A 15,134-nucleotide genomic window follows, 5' to 3' on the forward strand; every position below is an offset into this window, starting at 1 on the left:
TTGATCATAGATGATTTTTTCTTTTAGTAATATCCAAATTTTGTTGCCGCAAAGATCTTCCAGAAAAAGAGACTTTCATCCTAAATTCGTTCTCGTTTGGTGTTAGTTCCAGTGAAGATCAATTATATAAGTGGCGGAAGAAAAGGATCAATATTTATTTAAAGAAATCTTTAAAACATCTTCGTTTAGAAAAACTATGTACTAAAAATAACTCTAAATTGAAATATAATTAGGTGCATTAAAAAAAAAATCGACAAATGTGTTCCTTTAGGTTTTAAGACTACATCAAAGTATCAAACAACTCAATATACCTAGAAACTAACATATACCTAAACTCAATATACAATAAAAGTTTAAGATACTGAATACAATCTTTCGAATTTACAATATTAATTTGGATTATAACCGATGTGGGCAGCTAAGAAGTAAGGAACAACATGTTACATTTGTTTGAGTGGGAGATAAACTTTCTTTCATAAGGTACGGAACAATCAAGTGAAAGCCCGTAGAAGAGCAAAGATATGTCAGTTCTTCTTATCAGATCTTGAAATCAAGCAACACAGACTTCCCATCGAGTCCTCTCGCCATGTAATGGTTTGTGTACTCACTGACGGTAGTGTCTCTATACTTGGGAAGGTTTTGATCAGACAAAAGCTCTTTTATCGGTCCATAAACTCGCAAACTCGGTAAAGGATGCACAAAGAAAGATGCGACTGAGATCCGCGGTTCTTCCCCTCTATTAGCCAAAACTCTATGCTCCACGCTCAAAAACTTGTCATTCGTCATAAGCTACAAAACAAATCACACAAAAAAGTATGAATTTGTTTCAAACCAAACGGTATGATTCATGTCACAATAACGACTTGCCTGTAAAAGATCTCCGAGATTAACGAGAAGAGCTCCTGGAACAGGAGGAACATCAACCCAGTAACCATTCTGAAGAACTTGAAGCTCACCAATGTGATCTTGAAGAAGAATAGTGAGAAAAGATCTGTCTGAATGCTGACTTGTACCGAAAGTAAGATCAGGCTCAGGACAAGGCGGGTAATAATGAGAAAGCATCAATAAACCTTTTGTGCAATCCATTTCTTTCAAGTGGTTAGGATTAAGCCCTAAAGCTTCTGATAAAAGCTCAAAGATTAGTTCCCCTAGTTTCATCACTCGTTTCGAATACTCCAACATAATTTCCCTAAAACATTCACACAACTAGATAAGTCTTCTTTCTTTCTAATTTCTTCTATAGATGAAGAAATAAGAGAAATTTGTATTATACGTACCCACAAATATCTGGTAAGTCCTCTGTTTTTGGAACATCAGGGGACATAAAACAACTCAAGGTATCTCTCCAATTCGCTGAAGGAGAGCTATAAAGATCGAAATTACTGTTATACTTGACCTTTTTGGTGATGTCACGAGTATAAAACTTTTTCCTCACGTCTGAGTCTTGCTCATGAAACCCACGAATCCCATCTTTCATCTTCTCCATAACATCAATAGGAATCCCATGGTTAATCACCTGGAAAAACCCGAACTTCTCAACCGCGTCTCTGATCATCGCGATCACGTTCTCTCGCATGACTGTGGACTCGTCGAACACGCCTCCTTTGAGATCGATCGTTGGTATAACCATCGTTGTAGAGGAAAGAAGTAGATTTGAGTCGGTTAAATTGAGATGAGGGTGATGGAAGATACGTGGGATCTGAGTAACTCCGGTGTCGACGAGACCCTTTACGCCGATCTTCATCTCGTCAAAAGCTTTTACCTCACTTGCACGATCGTTTTTTGCTTCCATCTTCTTCTTCTTCTTAGTCTTCTTCTTAGAAACAGAACAAAGAAAAAACTTTCGTGAAGAGATAAGAAAGACAAAAAAAACTGAATCAAAAAGAGTAAATGGAGATGCGGGGTATCGATCCCCGTACCTCTCGCATGCTAAGCGAGCGCTCTACCATCTGAGCTACATCCCCACGTTGTATAAATAATTAATATATTTTGATTTAAACTGATGCAAGAATACGAGTGATGTGATTGAGATATTTTTTAAAAAGTAAGATTTAACGATTGAGAATTTGAGATAATGACTAACGATATTATTAACTCGGATATCTCCTGGTATTCGAATGGGGATCTTAATATTTTAACTACACTACTTATTTTTGTCCACTATCTAACCAGTAAAGTAGAGATGTGATTGACAGAATTTTAGAATAGTTAAGTGGTAAAGAGAAAAAAAAGATAAGGTAGGAGGATCGAGAGTAAAATTATCTATTGGTATAATTACTCTATGTTAAACATTCCTTTTTTAATTTTTCAGCTGATTAGTGTACACCAAGCTAAAAACAAGAGTAATTTGTTTTTCAATCCACTATTGTTACGTCAATATTAACAGTTACATCCTACATGTCATGATCCTAGACCTAGTAAAGAAAAGAAAGATAACTAAAGTTTTGTAAAATAAGAAGATGAAATTTTTTAGTTTGGATAGATATTTTTTTCAATACTAGTTTGCGAATATTCTAAACTATAAACTAATACTCATCATTTCTTTTAAGCTAGACCATATAATAATTTCGAGAATTGTTGTCATTTCATATATAGCTTTCATTTGAAAAAAAAAAATCATATTAGAAGAAGTAAATACCTAATTGATAAGCTTTATTTTTGTTTAATAATACTGATTTACACATTCATAATTTTTCTTCTTTTCAGCTTATAAAATAGATTAATCTGCATCAAATTTCAAAATAAAATGTAAAAATGAATATCATATGAATTTTAGTTTTTTTGTTTTGTTGTTATTCCATAAAACCGTCGATCTTACAAATATAATAAAGTCAAGTCATACACACCTACCAAAAGAACCAATTGAAGCATGTGGTTCAATGGTTAGCTAAACGGATGGGCTCATTCTCTCACGTTTTATTTTGGCTCCACCTACCTATTTCAAACCACTACCCATCTTTGTTACCTTCTCTATGTCTTTCCATAATTTGATTTTCTTTTCTCTTAGAAAACAAAGCACCATTAATCAATAATATATTTATAATACACACTATACAGTTTTTAAATAAAAGAAAACAAAGTATCATTAATCGACTTTTATGAAATGAGATATACTTTTATTTTTGAGTTGACCAGATATTACTTCGTTCTTACAGGAGTTTTGAACCCAAAAAGATGGGTTTGGGTGACATGGATGGATGATATTGACGTCTGGCCAATCCACTCCGTCGAGATAGAAATTTCAATCTAAGTTATTATTTAACAATTATATGTATATGATTCACACAAAGAGTGGAACATAATTGGTGGTAAAAAAAAAAAACGATGACCACTGATAATAGTAATATTTGCCATTCTGTAACAGTTTTTTTAGTTTCGTGGTTAGAATCATGAAAAATAGTTAAAAATTTGATTTTATATAATGTTTTTTGATTAATTATGTATTTTCGTATAAAATCTTGTTTCCACCAAACGCAACGCCACGTTTCGCCACGAGTCGCAATTCACTCTCTTTCCCCTTGTCTCATCTTTCTCTATAAAACTCTTGTCGTGACACTCTCAAATTTCACTCAACAAAGCTAACCATACAACTGTGCGAGTAAAGAGAGAAGAAAGAGAGAAAAAGCTAAAGATGGTGCTAAAGGTGTACGGACCTCACTTTGCTTCACCAAAGCGAGCTTTGGTAACGTTGATCGAGAAGGGCGTTGCCTTCGAGACCATCCCCGTCGATCTCATGAAAGGAGAACACAAGCAGCCTGCTTATCTCGCTCTACAGGTTCCTTCCTTCTTCCTCGATCTTCTCTGATTTGTTTCCTTTTTTTTCTCCGATTAATTCTGATGGTTTCTTACTTTGATCCTTCCTCTGATGCAGCCTTTTGGTACTGTTCCTGCTGTTGTCGACGGAGACTACAAAATCTTCGGTACGATTTTAAAGAAAATGTCACTATTCGTTTATTTTAGCATATTCAACCTAAAATTGAATGATTCTGTTTTGGTGATGAAATCAAGATAATAAGCTCGATTCAAATTATATCAACTACTTAATTCGATTATTTCTATAGTTATGCTAGGTCAATTTCGTCACAGATCAAACAAGTTCTGTTTTAGGTCAAGTTCTTTAGTTATGATTTGTGTTGGCTCATGTTTGTTGTGGTTGTTGCTAAGAGATGGTTTTTGATATTTTGACAGAGTCACGTGCGGTGATGAGGTACGTAGCTGAGAAGTACAGGTCACAAGGACCTGATCTTTTGGGGAAAACCGTTGAAGACAGAGGTCAAGTGGAGCAATGGCTCGACGTGGAAGCCACCACTTACCACCCACCGCTCTTGAACTTGACGCTACACATAATGTTTGCATCAGTCATGGGATTCCCATCTGATGAGAAACTGATCAAGGAGAGCGAAGAGAAGCTTGCGGGTGTTCTTGATGTGTACGAGGCACATCTCTCGAAGAGCAAGTACTTGGCCGGTGATTTCGTGAGCTTGGCTGATTTGGCTCACCTCCCGTTCACTGATTACTTGGTTGGTCCCATTGGGAAGGCTTACATGATCAAAGATAGGAAACACGTGAGCGCGTGGTGGGACGATATTAGCAGCCGTCCTGCGTGGAAGGAGACTGTTGCGAAGTACTCATTCCCGGCCTAAGATGAGTTCTTCTTCTTGGTGATGTTGTTTTTGTTTTATGTGAGGTTTAATAAAAGTGGGAACTATATGCCTCTTTATGTATGTTACCTCCTCTGTTTTCTCTATCCCTTTGTAGTTTAATAAGTATATCGATGGCTTTGTGAGGCTTTCAATTTAAGGAAATTATCTTTTCCCCTAGTTTTACTTTCAGTTTTGACTTGAATGTTTAACTAGCGTGAATAAAGGTCTAATTAGCGTGAGAGATCGGTGACCTAGTCGATGGATAGTAGTCCGATGAACTCTTAATATCTAAATAAATTGAACAATCTATCTTATTGATTGCATATGATGATACCATCAAACTAGACTGCGGTTTAGGTCGGGACGTAGTCTTAACAAAAAGAACTTCCACGAACGTAAAATCTTGGTTGGATTCTTTCACTCGGCCTTTTCTATTCACAACCAAAGTTTAATTGTTTTAAATTATAGTAGGTTTTAGAGCTACTTTAAGAATAAAATTTTGATTAAAATTTGGGTCCAATGATCGATATAAATGATTCAAGTATAAACTCTATAATGAAAAGTTGGTTTCGATAATTCGATCACTAGTTTTTGTTTAAGGCATCTAATAATTGTGTTGATAAAGTAATGTGTTATCTGTCAGAATATAAACAACAAAATTAATGGTCTCATTAGATCACGTTTTATATATACTTTCTTGTACCCATCAACCTAATTTTAACCGGCTAACTTGGTTTTTTATTGTCTGATCTTAAATATCATTTGTTTATTAAATCATTAACCAAAACAAAACAAAGTTTAATTTAATCACACCCAAAATAAATAAGACGTTTAAGTCACATAACCAATAATTAAATGTGTTGATTCAAAATAAACAAATGAGAATCATTATGGCATCTTACTACAACAAAGTGGGAATATCTTTCCAGTTTGTCTTAATTTATGAGGCTTATTAAAATAAGTAAATAATTTTTTTTTTTAAACACAACATTTAATTCATAGTTTGATGGGACGTTGGAAATTTCCAAGTGAGAAAAGTCAAAAATGACGTTAAACAATGCCGCCACCTATACCGACACTTGTTTAAATAATAGTAAATAGTTAAATACAAACAAGTGCGACTGCGTTCACTGTGCGACCGCAAACGCAGCTAACCAGATCCCTTTTCTCTCTCTTTCCCTCTATAAAATCGCGTCCTTGCTTGCTATAGTGAGTTTAGAAAGAAACTGATAGTAGAAAAAAAGAGAGAAGAAAAATGGTGTTGACGATCTATGCTCCTTTATTCGCTTCTTCGAAGAGAGCCGTTGTAACCCTAGTGGAGAAGGGAGTATCATTCGAGACCGTCAATGTCGATCTCATGAAAGGAGAACAGAGAAAGCCTGAGTATCTCGCGATTCAGGTTCCGATTTTCCTTTTTTTAACTAACTGATTCTTTTTTCCGGCGATTATTTCCGATCATGATCCCTTTTTTCCGATCGATGCAGCCTTTTGGTAAAATCCCAGTGCTCGTCGATGGAGACTACAAAATCTTCGGTACGCGATCATGATCAATGAATCTGTGATTTGTTTGGTTGATTTGTTAGGGGAATCATCCATTAAAGCTTAAAATTGCAGTTTCAGATTTCACTTTGATCATCAATATTGTTTTAAGTAATGAATGTTAAAGAGATTTTCACTTTGTGTTGCAGAGTCGCGTGCGATCATGAGGTATATAGCAGAGAAGTATAGATCACAAGGACCTGATCTTTTGGGTAAGACAATTGAAGAGAGAGGACAAGTAGAGCAATGGCTTGACGTTGAGGCTACAAGTTATCACCCACCACTATTGGCTTTAACGCTTAACATTGTTTTTGCTCCACTTATGGGTTTTCCTGCTGATGAGAAAGTTATTAAGGAGAGTGAAGAGAAGCTTGGAGAAGTGCTTGATGTCTATGAAGCTCAGCTTTCAAAGAATGAATACTTGGCTGGTGATTTTGTGAGTCTAGCTGATTTAGCTCACCTTCCTTTCACTGAGTATCTCGTTGGTCCTATTGGGAAGGCTCATTTGATCAAAGATAGGAAGCATGTTAGCGCGTGGTGGGATAAGATTAGTAGCCGCGCTGCGTGGAAGGAGGTTTCCGCAAAGTACTCCCTACCTGTGTAAACAAGGAGATGTTGACTTGGGGTTTGTGTGAGCTTTGTGTCTTGTGAGGGAGTCCGTTTCGGGTCGATTGTCTCTTTGTTTCAATAAGAAACGGAACTCTGCCTCATTTCTTATCTCTGGTTTCTTGTATTTTGTAACCCTTTCAAGCTTTTCAATAAGAGTTTATAATCAGAGTGATCAAAACCTCCTGTTTAAAACCGATGAACCAGACGGTTTTGGATAGTTAGATATACATTGTTTGTTGAAGGATTGCATTTATATGAAAACTGGTTTATATGAGTCCAAAAACATAAGTCAAAGTTTTAAACACACATCTCTCTGTTCTTCAAGTTGTAATACAGGGGAAAGAAGAATCCTTCCCTAGTCAGACAAGTTCAAGAGCTGCAGATACATACACAACTCTTGAAGGTACAAGAAAACCAAAAAGGCAAATTCTTTTTCTTGTTAGAACAATCAACTCTCCAAACATTAATAGAACATCAAGAGTATATGAAAATGTACGAAGATCTACCAATCATTCATCAAGGCTGATGATGAAAAGATTCTGAAGGTGGATCATTGCGTGGAACATTAGGTTCAGGAGTCACTACTGGGATATCCATGCTGTTTCTTCTGTCCCGTTCAGTCTCTGCAGATATTTCTCTTACATCAGAAACGCTTGCCTCTGTTGCCTGAATATCATTCCATTCGTTTTCTCCAACCGGAGGCTGAGCGTTTACTACTTGCTCTTCACTCATATGGACTACACTCTCTCCCGGTATAGAGGCTGTTCTTGAAATGCTCAGACATGCTTTATCCACATTCTTTTCTGTTTCCTTTGTCATTGGAAGAGAAGCTTCGCCGTTAGTAGACTCAGTCTTCTCCTCACAAACTTGCTTCGTCTCTAGTTGCTGCCTGCTTAATCAAAGATAAAGAGATTTATGACACTTCCAAATAATGAGTTACCCTGGGAGATAGATTCAGATGAGCTAACCTTTGAAGCTGAGTTTGTAACATATTCACATATGCTAAAAGCTCTTGCTTCTCTGTCCAAGCAGTTGCCTCTCTCTGAGAAGCCTCCTTTGCTTTTGCTTCACCACTTGCTTCTGCAACCCTCACTTTCTCTTCGGCCCTCACAACAGCTCCTTCAAGTATGACAACACGCTCTCTGGCTTTTCCAAGCTCAGATCGCCACATATGTGCCTCTTGGAGAGCAGCGTCTCTTTCCTTAACCAATTGATCCTTTTCCTTACTCAGAGTGGATGTCTTCTCTTCCAATTCCTTGAGCTACATAGGAGATAAAAATCAATAAACAATAACGATGCAAAAGTATTTGTATATGACACGGCCTCATTACCTTTAATTTTGCGGCTTCTTGCTGTGTCTGTGAGTCTTTAGTCAAGCGCTCAAATTCTACACAAACGATTTTCCTTTGTTCATCCATTGTATGAGCTGCAGTTGCTGCAGCTACAGCTGCTTCAGCAGTCTCAGACAGCTTATCTGCTATTTCCTTTATCATTGAGTCACGAGAACGAAGTTCTCGCGCCAAATTATGTAATTCTTCATCTTTGACACGTAGAGTTTCCTGTAAATGTAAGTGGCTGAATAAGGCTAACCTGGACATTAGAATCAAGATGAACGATAAGCTTTATGCTAATTCTGTAAATTTTCATCCTTGACACGGAAAGTTTCCTATAAGATGTCTCTATATCTTTACATTACTAAACAAAGATATTGGAGGATCCCAACAGCCAATGGATGTCAATATGCCATCTGCAATAAATGTTTCCTAATGTCAAGGTGAAAGAGAGATACAAAAATACCACACCTTCATTATTGTCAAATCATCTAGAGGTCCCTCGATCGGTTTATTTGCCGTTATTTTCAATGCATTCCTCAAAGAGATCTGCATTGCTGCTTGAATATCTCTGGAACATTCCAATGCTGTTGAATTGGCAGCGGCAACAACGGTTGCAACAGTACCAAGTGTTGCAGAACCACTTCCGCTTAGAGATTCGACAGCCTCCTTATGGGCCTTTAGGACTAGCTGTGTCGCACTTGAATGAACAAAGAAAGATAAGGTTTAGCATACTGGCTTTTGAGGGGCATTCAGAAGGTATTGCATCTTCAGGAAAAGAAAATATAAAAGAGAGAGAAAGATGATTCTTTCAACATGGTCGATGATGAAACCACTAAATCAACAAAAATATGAATTATCTAAGATAGCGTTCTCTAGAGAGTGGTAAGTAAATAAAAAGGACAGAAAGAGAAGCAAACAGAAAAATGAAGATCCAGATGACTTACTGTAAGGTTGTGACCCAAGCTTTAGCTGCACCAGGAGTCTCTGCACACAAAAAGTAATCTTTCTTCTGTGGGGTACCAATATCTTACATCAAGTTGAAGAAAACTCAAGTCTAAATTCCAATCAACTATCTCCTTATTGACAAAAAGAAAAACTCTAAATTTGCCAACAGTTTACTAGAACAAGGATACAGATACAGCAACCATTATATTTTGGAAGCCCCCTGAAACAAAAAAGAAACAGATTCAATAATACAAATATACACCAAATAAGGATCATTATTCAGAGCAACAAAATAAGATGGTAGCATCCATACTGGAAGTTGACAGGAGAAATGGAGATTGTGCTATTTTCGTCAAACAGAATTGTGCCCTTGATAGTTGGTTCGTTTCGTCTCGTCCTGAGTCATGGAAATATATCAGAAATGAATAGAACCATGATGAAGTGATCTACACACAAATGCAGCTACATAAACAAATTGATATTACTCACTTATACTCCATTTTCCCTGTTGTTGGGTCAAGTATCACCCATCTTTCGTTCCATTTTCTCAGCTATTCATACATAAACACAAACAAAAGACATTTCAGGTCACAAGAATTCTCAAACCAATAAATGCTTAAGCTATAGAACTCTAGAATCAAACAACTCCTCAAAAGAAACCACAAAGATTCTTAATTTCTTATTCTCATCCTGAAATTCCATGTCTAACAGTGAGAAATGAGAGAGCTTTCGTTAAGCTAACTAGAAATCCCAATCAATAAAGCAAAAGCTGGTTTTGATCAATTTCACTCAAATTGAAGAATTGAAGTTACAGTTTCAGATCGCTTGAAAAGAGGTCCCTGAAGCAAGTTCCGACCAGAGCCAGATGCCAATTGCCGCTTGATCTTATCCAAGCTGTTCTCAGTAGCATCAACAATTCTCTACGCATTTTCCGAAGTTGACAAAATGGGTCAGTTAAAGAGTGTGAATTAGAAAAGGAGCCAAAAGAAAGAGACTAAATTGTAGCAGACAGAGATCGAGTGAGAAAGAGACCGGAGAAGCGCCGTTGGAAGCCATGTTAATTGGGATCGACGAGATCGGGAAGCTCTTTGATCGATTAGAAATGGACAATTGCTGATCGATGAATCGAGAGAAAATGGGGTTTTAAAGGTTTTGTTTTTGGTTTAGGTATGAGCTGAAGAAGACGAGGTTAAAGAAGAAGAAGAAAATGGAGAAATTGCTGTTAGGTTTGGTTTCGCGGAATTGCAGTTGAATCTGTCTTCACTCTCTCAACGCGATCAAATCAACTGAACCGGCCGGTACGTTACTGGATCAAATTAACTAATCCGGCCGGTTCTCATTTTCATTTTTTGATCTGACGGTGAAGGTGTCATCATCACATGATTCGTTTGTTTCTTTTGGGTTTGTTTTTTTATTTTCCTTTAGGGCAAGAAATGTAGTGAAGAGGCTAATTGAGATTTTAATGGAGGATGGGCTCAGTAACATTAATGGGCTTAGTTTTGTGAAGCCCAGCATGTAGGAGAGGTTTGTGATCACTTCCTACTTCTACGTTTGATTCCCATCTAGCTGAAGTAGGACGAATGTAGTCGTTGTGCTGAGATGAAGTATAGTAAAAGAATTTCTCTCAAATAATTTCACTAATAAGAGCGAAGTTTTACAAAATAATGTTCTGACGGAATCAAACCCGATCGGTCATCGGTCTTGCGGATTTTTAAAATTTCACAACAACTTTCCTAATGGTCGTAATGAAACATGGGTTTTATGTGACTAGCTGCTGATAATCGCATAGGAGTGACATGAATCAGTTAATTTGGTTCGGGTATGGTCGAGACACAACAAATTATTGAGGGTAGAGAAAAGGATTGAAAGCATCAAAGCAAAAGAGTAGTAGACATGTAAGCCAAGACAAGATCCAATTTTGGAGTTAACTGAAGTATGAATACTGCAAAACGTGAAGTGGTCCTCTTGCTTTATTCTACGTATGTATGTTTATTCCTTTTGTATGAATTTTTCACTTCAATGGAATTTTCATCAACCATGCATATATTTCTTAAATGAAACGTCTAAAAAGTCATCAAATCCATATTTTTAGGCTCCTTATATTCCATCTGCAAAATAAGAAGAAATATACTACAGAAATTGTTCAAACAACTGTACAACTTTTGACATTTATGAGTTTGACCATTTATCTAAAATTTTGGTATGCTCTTATGATTCATGTTTGAAAAGAGAAAAAATATATCCATGTGGTCATTAATGTATACATTCCATAATGAAATCATGATGTTTGTTGACAGTAACATATTGTTAGTGGTCTTTGAGCTAGTGCCTAGTGCAACCTGCCATGACTCACTTTCTCTTACAAAAAATTCTGACATTCTTCCACAAAACATAAAAGTCCAATAAAATTCCACTTTTGGATTAATCTGAAGGAGTTTTCAGTTGTAATTTTTTTTTTCATAGAAAACCAAAAGTGCTGTAGAGATAGTGACATCCACTTGAATATTCCTTTTTTTTTTACATTCGTTAATATATATAGTCCTTTTTTCAGATATAAAACATCATTATTAATATCTAATTAAGATTGACGAAAAATGAAGTTCTCTTTAGATCAAATCAATAGACGAAACACAATTGAGCAACTTGAAGATTATTGCCCATTCCTCCACTTGCTTTTTTACCATTTAAATTCAGAACTGCTAGAAAATAAACAATCAGCCTCCATGCAAAACAGTATTATATAAGAAAGTTGCGCACTTATTTTCTCTTCACATTTCTTTACACTCTAAAAGCAAATTCTAAAACTCCACTTTTACTTTCTCTTCTTCTAGCTAGGAAACTAGTGGATCAAGTTCCATACCGTAATCCAATTCTTTATATACACACACACACACACACACACACAGACTCATAAACTTTAACACTTATATTTATGAAAATAAACTCATGAATTGATTATCATCAATTCTAAACTATGTATTTGTTGTTTCCACTTCAAACCACATGAAGTCATGGAGATTCACCATCACCTCTTCGTCTTTCTCCTCCTCCTCCTTCTTCCCCTATGCACCTCCCAAGAAAATACCAGAAGCTTGGCCATTGATGTCAATGGTCAAGTCGAAACAAGTCTTATCTCCGAGGTTAGTATGCTCTTTTCTCTCTCGCTCATCCTAATTAATTAAAATGTAATAATATCAAACTCTTCATAATCTCATTGCTTTAGCTTATAATTCTATACAATGAAGCTCCTTTGTTACTGAACTTATGAACCTAATGAGTTTAATTATTATATTCATCATCTCATGATTAGCATATATGTATGTCTATGTATATATAGACATTTTTACATGAAACCATGAAGAACCCTTGAATTTTCTGAATATATTATTCCTTACATGATGATTAAAGGATATAGATTTTTTTCTATAAAATGTGTGCTTGTTAATTACTTTTTCAAAACTCTTAATTGGTATGAAACTCTTATTTTTGGTTTTATTGAACAGAAACTAAATCCAAAGCTTGTGTACGAAATCAAAGTGCATGGATTTATGCTTTGGGCATCGATGGGTGTTTTACTGCCAATTGGTATAATCTCCATCAGATTAATATCTATCAAAGACCAACCTATAATCACTCTTCGACGACTGTTCTTTCTTCATGTCATTTCTCAGGCAGGTTTCACTTCTTTTTTTGGCTCTCTTATTCTATTTTATTTTTTGAGATATCAAAGATTAATCAGATTCAACGAACTAAATCATAAGTATGTTGAAAATATTATATGAGTTGAAAATGAAATTTAATGGTCGGTGCGAGAAGATGGGTGGATGGAGAGTAAAGCAAAGATGCTTAAAGAATAAAGATTGCATCCAACTGACGACTTTTTCATGATTTTTAATTAGTATTCCATTAGTAATTAGTAGGGCTTTTTGAGTTATTCTAGATTGTTAATCACACTGATAATCATGGAAACTTGAAGGCCAAGGTAAAGCGTCTATCTTCTTCTTCTTTTTTAGCTTTAGCGTCAATATCTTCTTAACCTTTAATTCTTTCTGACTTTCTCTTTTTCTCATTCTGATACTTAACTAAAAAACCACACCTACTAGTCAAATTCTTGTTACAAAATATAGTTTCCTTGATACTTAATTAATAAGAAATGTGGACTATATATTATTGATCAACAAAAATCACTTTTAACTATTATTATCAATCAATAAGTGGCTCATATGACTTTATCAAACAGATGGTTGCAGTGATACTTGTGACAATAGGGGCAATAATGTCGATTAAAAACTTCAACAATTCCTTCAATAATCATCACCAACAGCTTGGAATTGGACTTTACGCTATTGTATGGTTCCAAGCTCTTCTTGGCTTCCTCCGACCTCCAAGGTACTTCTGGTTCCTTTTTTCTCTTCAGCATAATAAATAGAGAACCGATAGTTTTTTGCGACGAAATTATAACAATTATTATTTTGTGTTCTTGCGTTTGCATATAGAGTTTGCATTTGTTAGACTTAATTGTATGTTATCAATCATGACGAGGACTTCCAAATGGGTCTAGTTTATAAGTATTGTTTTGTTTACTATACATTGCAGGGGAGGAAAATCTAGAAGGAAGTGGTTTGTAGGACATTGGATATTAGGAACATTAATTACTATTCTTGGGATGATAAACATATACACAGGTTTACACGCTTACGCCAAAAAGACATCAACAAGTGCTAAGCTTTGGACCATACTCTTCACGGCACAACTCGCTTCTATTGTCTTGGTCTATCTTTTTCAAGATAAGTGGTCTTATATCCAAAGCCAAACTACATTTAACAGAAATCAATCCGTTGATCATAACAGCAACATATCAACCGCAGAGACTGGACATGGAGACGAGGTCGAAGAGGCTAAACCCGAGTTAGAGAAATGCTAAAAGCGCCTGTAAGCTATTAGTAATTTAATTTGTTCTTATCTTGAGAGATTGTTTTCCAGGATACAGAAAAGGTTTCATAGGCATTTGAATTGATTTGTAGAGTGGTAATGACTGACTTTCGAGTTTCTTTCTTTCTTTTTTTTTTTTTTTTTTTTTTTTTTTTTTTTTTTTTTGTCATAGTTTCTTTCTTCTTTTGTTATTTTCAAGTGAAACATGCTCATAGGCTGTGATTAAGTCCTAACCTAAATTTTAATTGCACTTGTATCAAGATGAAATTAATTTAGTATAAAATTATAAATTAGTACTGGATACAAAGATATAAACTACTATATGTATATTGTTTATTTATAAAGACATCCATATATTTATACTAATATATGAAATTCATTTAGTATAAATATGATGAATTAGTATAAATATATATGATATATACAAAGATATAAACTTCCATATATTAGTATTAAAAAAAACTTCCACATATCTCTAGATCTCCAGACCAAAACTGAATCCAACGAAAATGGAAACTGATCCATCTCCTTTCCTCATTAATAAAGATTCTAACGTTCATTTTACCAATTAAGTACCGTAAGACAGAGAGAAAATATCTTTAATTTAAGAAAAAAATCTACATGTAGAGATATTTTCTTAAATTAGAGCCGATATAACATATACTACACAAACACGTCATATATATGCCGATATATATAAACAAAAGCCACACAATTCTTCTTCTTCACCAAACCAAAAACGTTGACAACTTGTGTGAGTTTTGCAATGATGAGAGGTGCTGCTTCGACCGGAGTAGTAATGGTCATGGTTATAATGATACTTGTGTTGTTAAACCAAACAGAGAGTGCTAGTGTGAATGGTTCATCACAATCACATAGAAAGTTTTGTAATATTTATTTAGGAAGTTGGGTCTATGATAAATCTTACCCTCTCTATGATTCCAAGACTTGTCCTTTCATCGAGAGACAATTTAACTGCAAGTCCAATGGTCGCCCTGACAAAGAGTACCTCAAGTATCGGTGGCAACCTTCCGGTTGCAATCTCCCCAGGTGATTCTATCTTTTCTTCATGTATATATAACGTTTTTCTATAGGTAGATCTAGTGCATTTTAAGACATATTACTAATCGTA

General features: G+C 35.4%; 6 protein-coding genes and 1 non-coding gene across 7 annotated transcripts in view; 4 read left to right on the forward strand and 3 right to left on the reverse strand.

The window, feature by feature from the left end:
- Nucleotides 1-248: 248 nt before the first annotated feature.
- LOC9317203 (probable 2-oxoacid dependent dioxygenase) lies at nt 249-1,899 on the reverse strand. The gene is made up of 3 exons (XM_021028716.1): nt 1,278-1,899; nt 868-1,189; nt 249-789 (listed from the first exon to the last, which is right to left on the reverse strand). Exons 1-3 carry the CDS (start codon nt 1,790-1,792, stop codon nt 538-540), a joined length of 1,089 nt encoding a protein of 362 aa, XP_020884375.1. The 5' UTR covers nt 1,793-1,899; the 3' UTR covers nt 249-537.
- TRNAA-AGC lies at nt 1,892-1,964 on the reverse strand. Its single transcript has one exon. It is a non-coding gene; the product is annotated as a tRNA-Ala (tRNA).
- A 1,524-nt stretch (nt 1,965-3,488) lies between these two features.
- Nucleotides 3,489-4,832, forward strand: LOC9317204 (glutathione S-transferase F9). Its single transcript, XM_021029630.1, has 3 exons — nt 3,489-3,775; nt 3,872-3,920; nt 4,189-4,832. The coding sequence occupies exons 1-3, from the start codon at nt 3,632-3,634 to the stop codon at nt 4,641-4,643; spliced, it is 648 nt and encodes a 215-aa protein (XP_020885289.1). The 5' UTR covers nt 3,489-3,631; the 3' UTR covers nt 4,644-4,832.
- An 875-nt stretch (nt 4,833-5,707) lies between these two features.
- Nucleotides 5,708-7,044, forward strand: LOC9315350 (glutathione S-transferase F10). The gene is made up of 3 exons (XM_002879237.2): nt 5,708-6,042; nt 6,128-6,176; nt 6,332-7,044. Exons 1-3 carry the CDS (start codon nt 5,899-5,901, stop codon nt 6,784-6,786), a joined length of 648 nt encoding a protein of 215 aa, XP_002879283.1. The 5' UTR covers nt 5,708-5,898; the 3' UTR covers nt 6,787-7,044.
- Nucleotides 7,045-7,060: 16 nt separating this feature from the next.
- On the reverse strand, nt 7,061-10,384 carry LOC9315351 (switch-associated protein 70). The gene is made up of 10 exons (XM_002881091.2): nt 10,103-10,384; nt 9,883-9,990; nt 9,560-9,621; nt 9,384-9,467; nt 9,259-9,290; nt 9,070-9,151; nt 8,594-8,822; nt 8,123-8,350; nt 7,760-8,052; nt 7,061-7,680 (listed from the first exon to the last, which is right to left on the reverse strand). Exons 1-10 carry the CDS (start codon nt 10,124-10,126, stop codon nt 7,308-7,310), a joined length of 1,515 nt encoding a protein of 504 aa, XP_002881137.1. The 5' UTR covers nt 10,127-10,384; the 3' UTR covers nt 7,061-7,307.
- A 1,393-nt stretch (nt 10,385-11,777) lies between these two features.
- Nucleotides 11,778-14,262, forward strand: LOC9317205 (cytochrome b561 domain-containing protein At2g30890). The gene is made up of 4 exons (XM_002879238.2): nt 11,778-12,210; nt 12,574-12,741; nt 13,311-13,459; nt 13,667-14,262. The coding sequence occupies exons 1-4, from the start codon at nt 12,082-12,084 to the stop codon at nt 13,992-13,994; spliced, it is 774 nt and encodes a 257-aa protein (XP_002879284.1). The 5' UTR covers nt 11,778-12,081; the 3' UTR covers nt 13,995-14,262.
- A 509-nt stretch (nt 14,263-14,771) lies between these two features.
- Nucleotides 14,772-15,134, forward strand: part of LOC9315352 (protein trichome birefringence-like 43) — a 1,906-nt gene continuing 1,543 nt past the window's right edge. Inside the window, exon 1 of the mRNA XM_021029052.1 lies at nt 14,772-14,810. Coding sequence (XP_020884711.1) covers nt 14,772-14,810 — 39 coding nt within the window. The remainder of the gene's footprint in view (nt 14,811-15,134) is intronic.

The sequence above is a fragment of the Arabidopsis lyrata genome (assembly GCF_000004255.2).
Source record: "Arabidopsis lyrata subsp. lyrata unplaced genomic scaffold ARALYscaffold_4, whole genome shotgun sequence".
NCBI lineage: Eukaryota > Viridiplantae > Streptophyta > Magnoliopsida > Brassicales > Brassicaceae > Arabidopsis > Arabidopsis lyrata.

Excerpts from the sequence above, each read along its gene's own strand:
- LOC9317203 (XM_021028716.1), bottom strand. The coding sequence starts at position 1,792 with ATGGAAGCAAAAAACGATCGTGCAAGTGAGGTAAAAGCTTTTGACGAG. Across the intron at positions 1,190-1,277 it reads GACTTACCAGATATTTGTGG|GGAAATTATGTTGGAGTATT; the intron begins GTACGTATAATA and ends TGAATGTTTTAG. Across the intron at positions 790-867 it reads ATCTCGGAGATCTTTTACAG|CTTATGACGAATGACAAGTT; the intron begins GCAAGTCGTTAT and ends TTTGTTTTGTAG.
- LOC9317204 (XM_021029630.1), top strand. The coding sequence starts at position 3,632 with ATGGTGCTAAAGGTGTACGGACCTCACTTTGCTTCACCAAAGCGAGCT. Across the intron at positions 3,776-3,871 it reads CTGCTTATCTCGCTCTACAG|CCTTTTGGTACTGTTCCTGC; the intron begins GTTCCTTCCTTC and ends CCTCTGATGCAG. Across the intron at positions 3,921-4,188 it reads CGGAGACTACAAAATCTTCG|AGTCACGTGCGGTGATGAGG; the intron begins GTACGATTTTAA and ends ATATTTTGACAG.
- LOC9315350 (XM_002879237.2), top strand. The coding sequence starts at position 5,899 with ATGGTGTTGACGATCTATGCTCCTTTATTCGCTTCTTCGAAGAGAGCC. Across the intron at positions 6,043-6,127 it reads CTGAGTATCTCGCGATTCAG|CCTTTTGGTAAAATCCCAGT; the intron begins GTTCCGATTTTC and ends CGATCGATGCAG. Across the intron at positions 6,177-6,331 it reads TGGAGACTACAAAATCTTCG|AGTCGCGTGCGATCATGAGG; the intron begins GTACGCGATCAT and ends TTTGTGTTGCAG.
- LOC9315351 (XM_002881091.2), bottom strand. The coding sequence starts at position 10,126 with ATGGCTTCCAACGGCGCTTCTCCG. Across the intron at positions 9,152-9,258 it reads ATATAATGGTTGCTGTATCT|ATATTGGTACCCCACAGAAG; the intron begins GTATCCTTGTTC and ends ACTTGATGTAAG. Across the intron at positions 8,053-8,122 it reads AAGAAGCCGCAAAATTAAAG|CTCAAGGAATTGGAAGAGAA; the intron begins GTAATGAGGCCG and ends TCTCCTATGTAG.
- LOC9317205 (XM_002879238.2), top strand. The coding sequence starts at position 12,082 with ATGGAGATTCACCATCACCTCTTCGTCTTTCTCCTCCTCCTCCTTCTT. Across the intron at positions 12,211-12,573 it reads AAACAAGTCTTATCTCCGAG|AAACTAAATCCAAAGCTTGT; the intron begins GTTAGTATGCTC and ends TTTATTGAACAG. Across the intron at positions 13,460-13,666 it reads GGCTTCCTCCGACCTCCAAG|GGGAGGAAAATCTAGAAGGA; the intron begins GTACTTCTGGTT and ends TATACATTGCAG.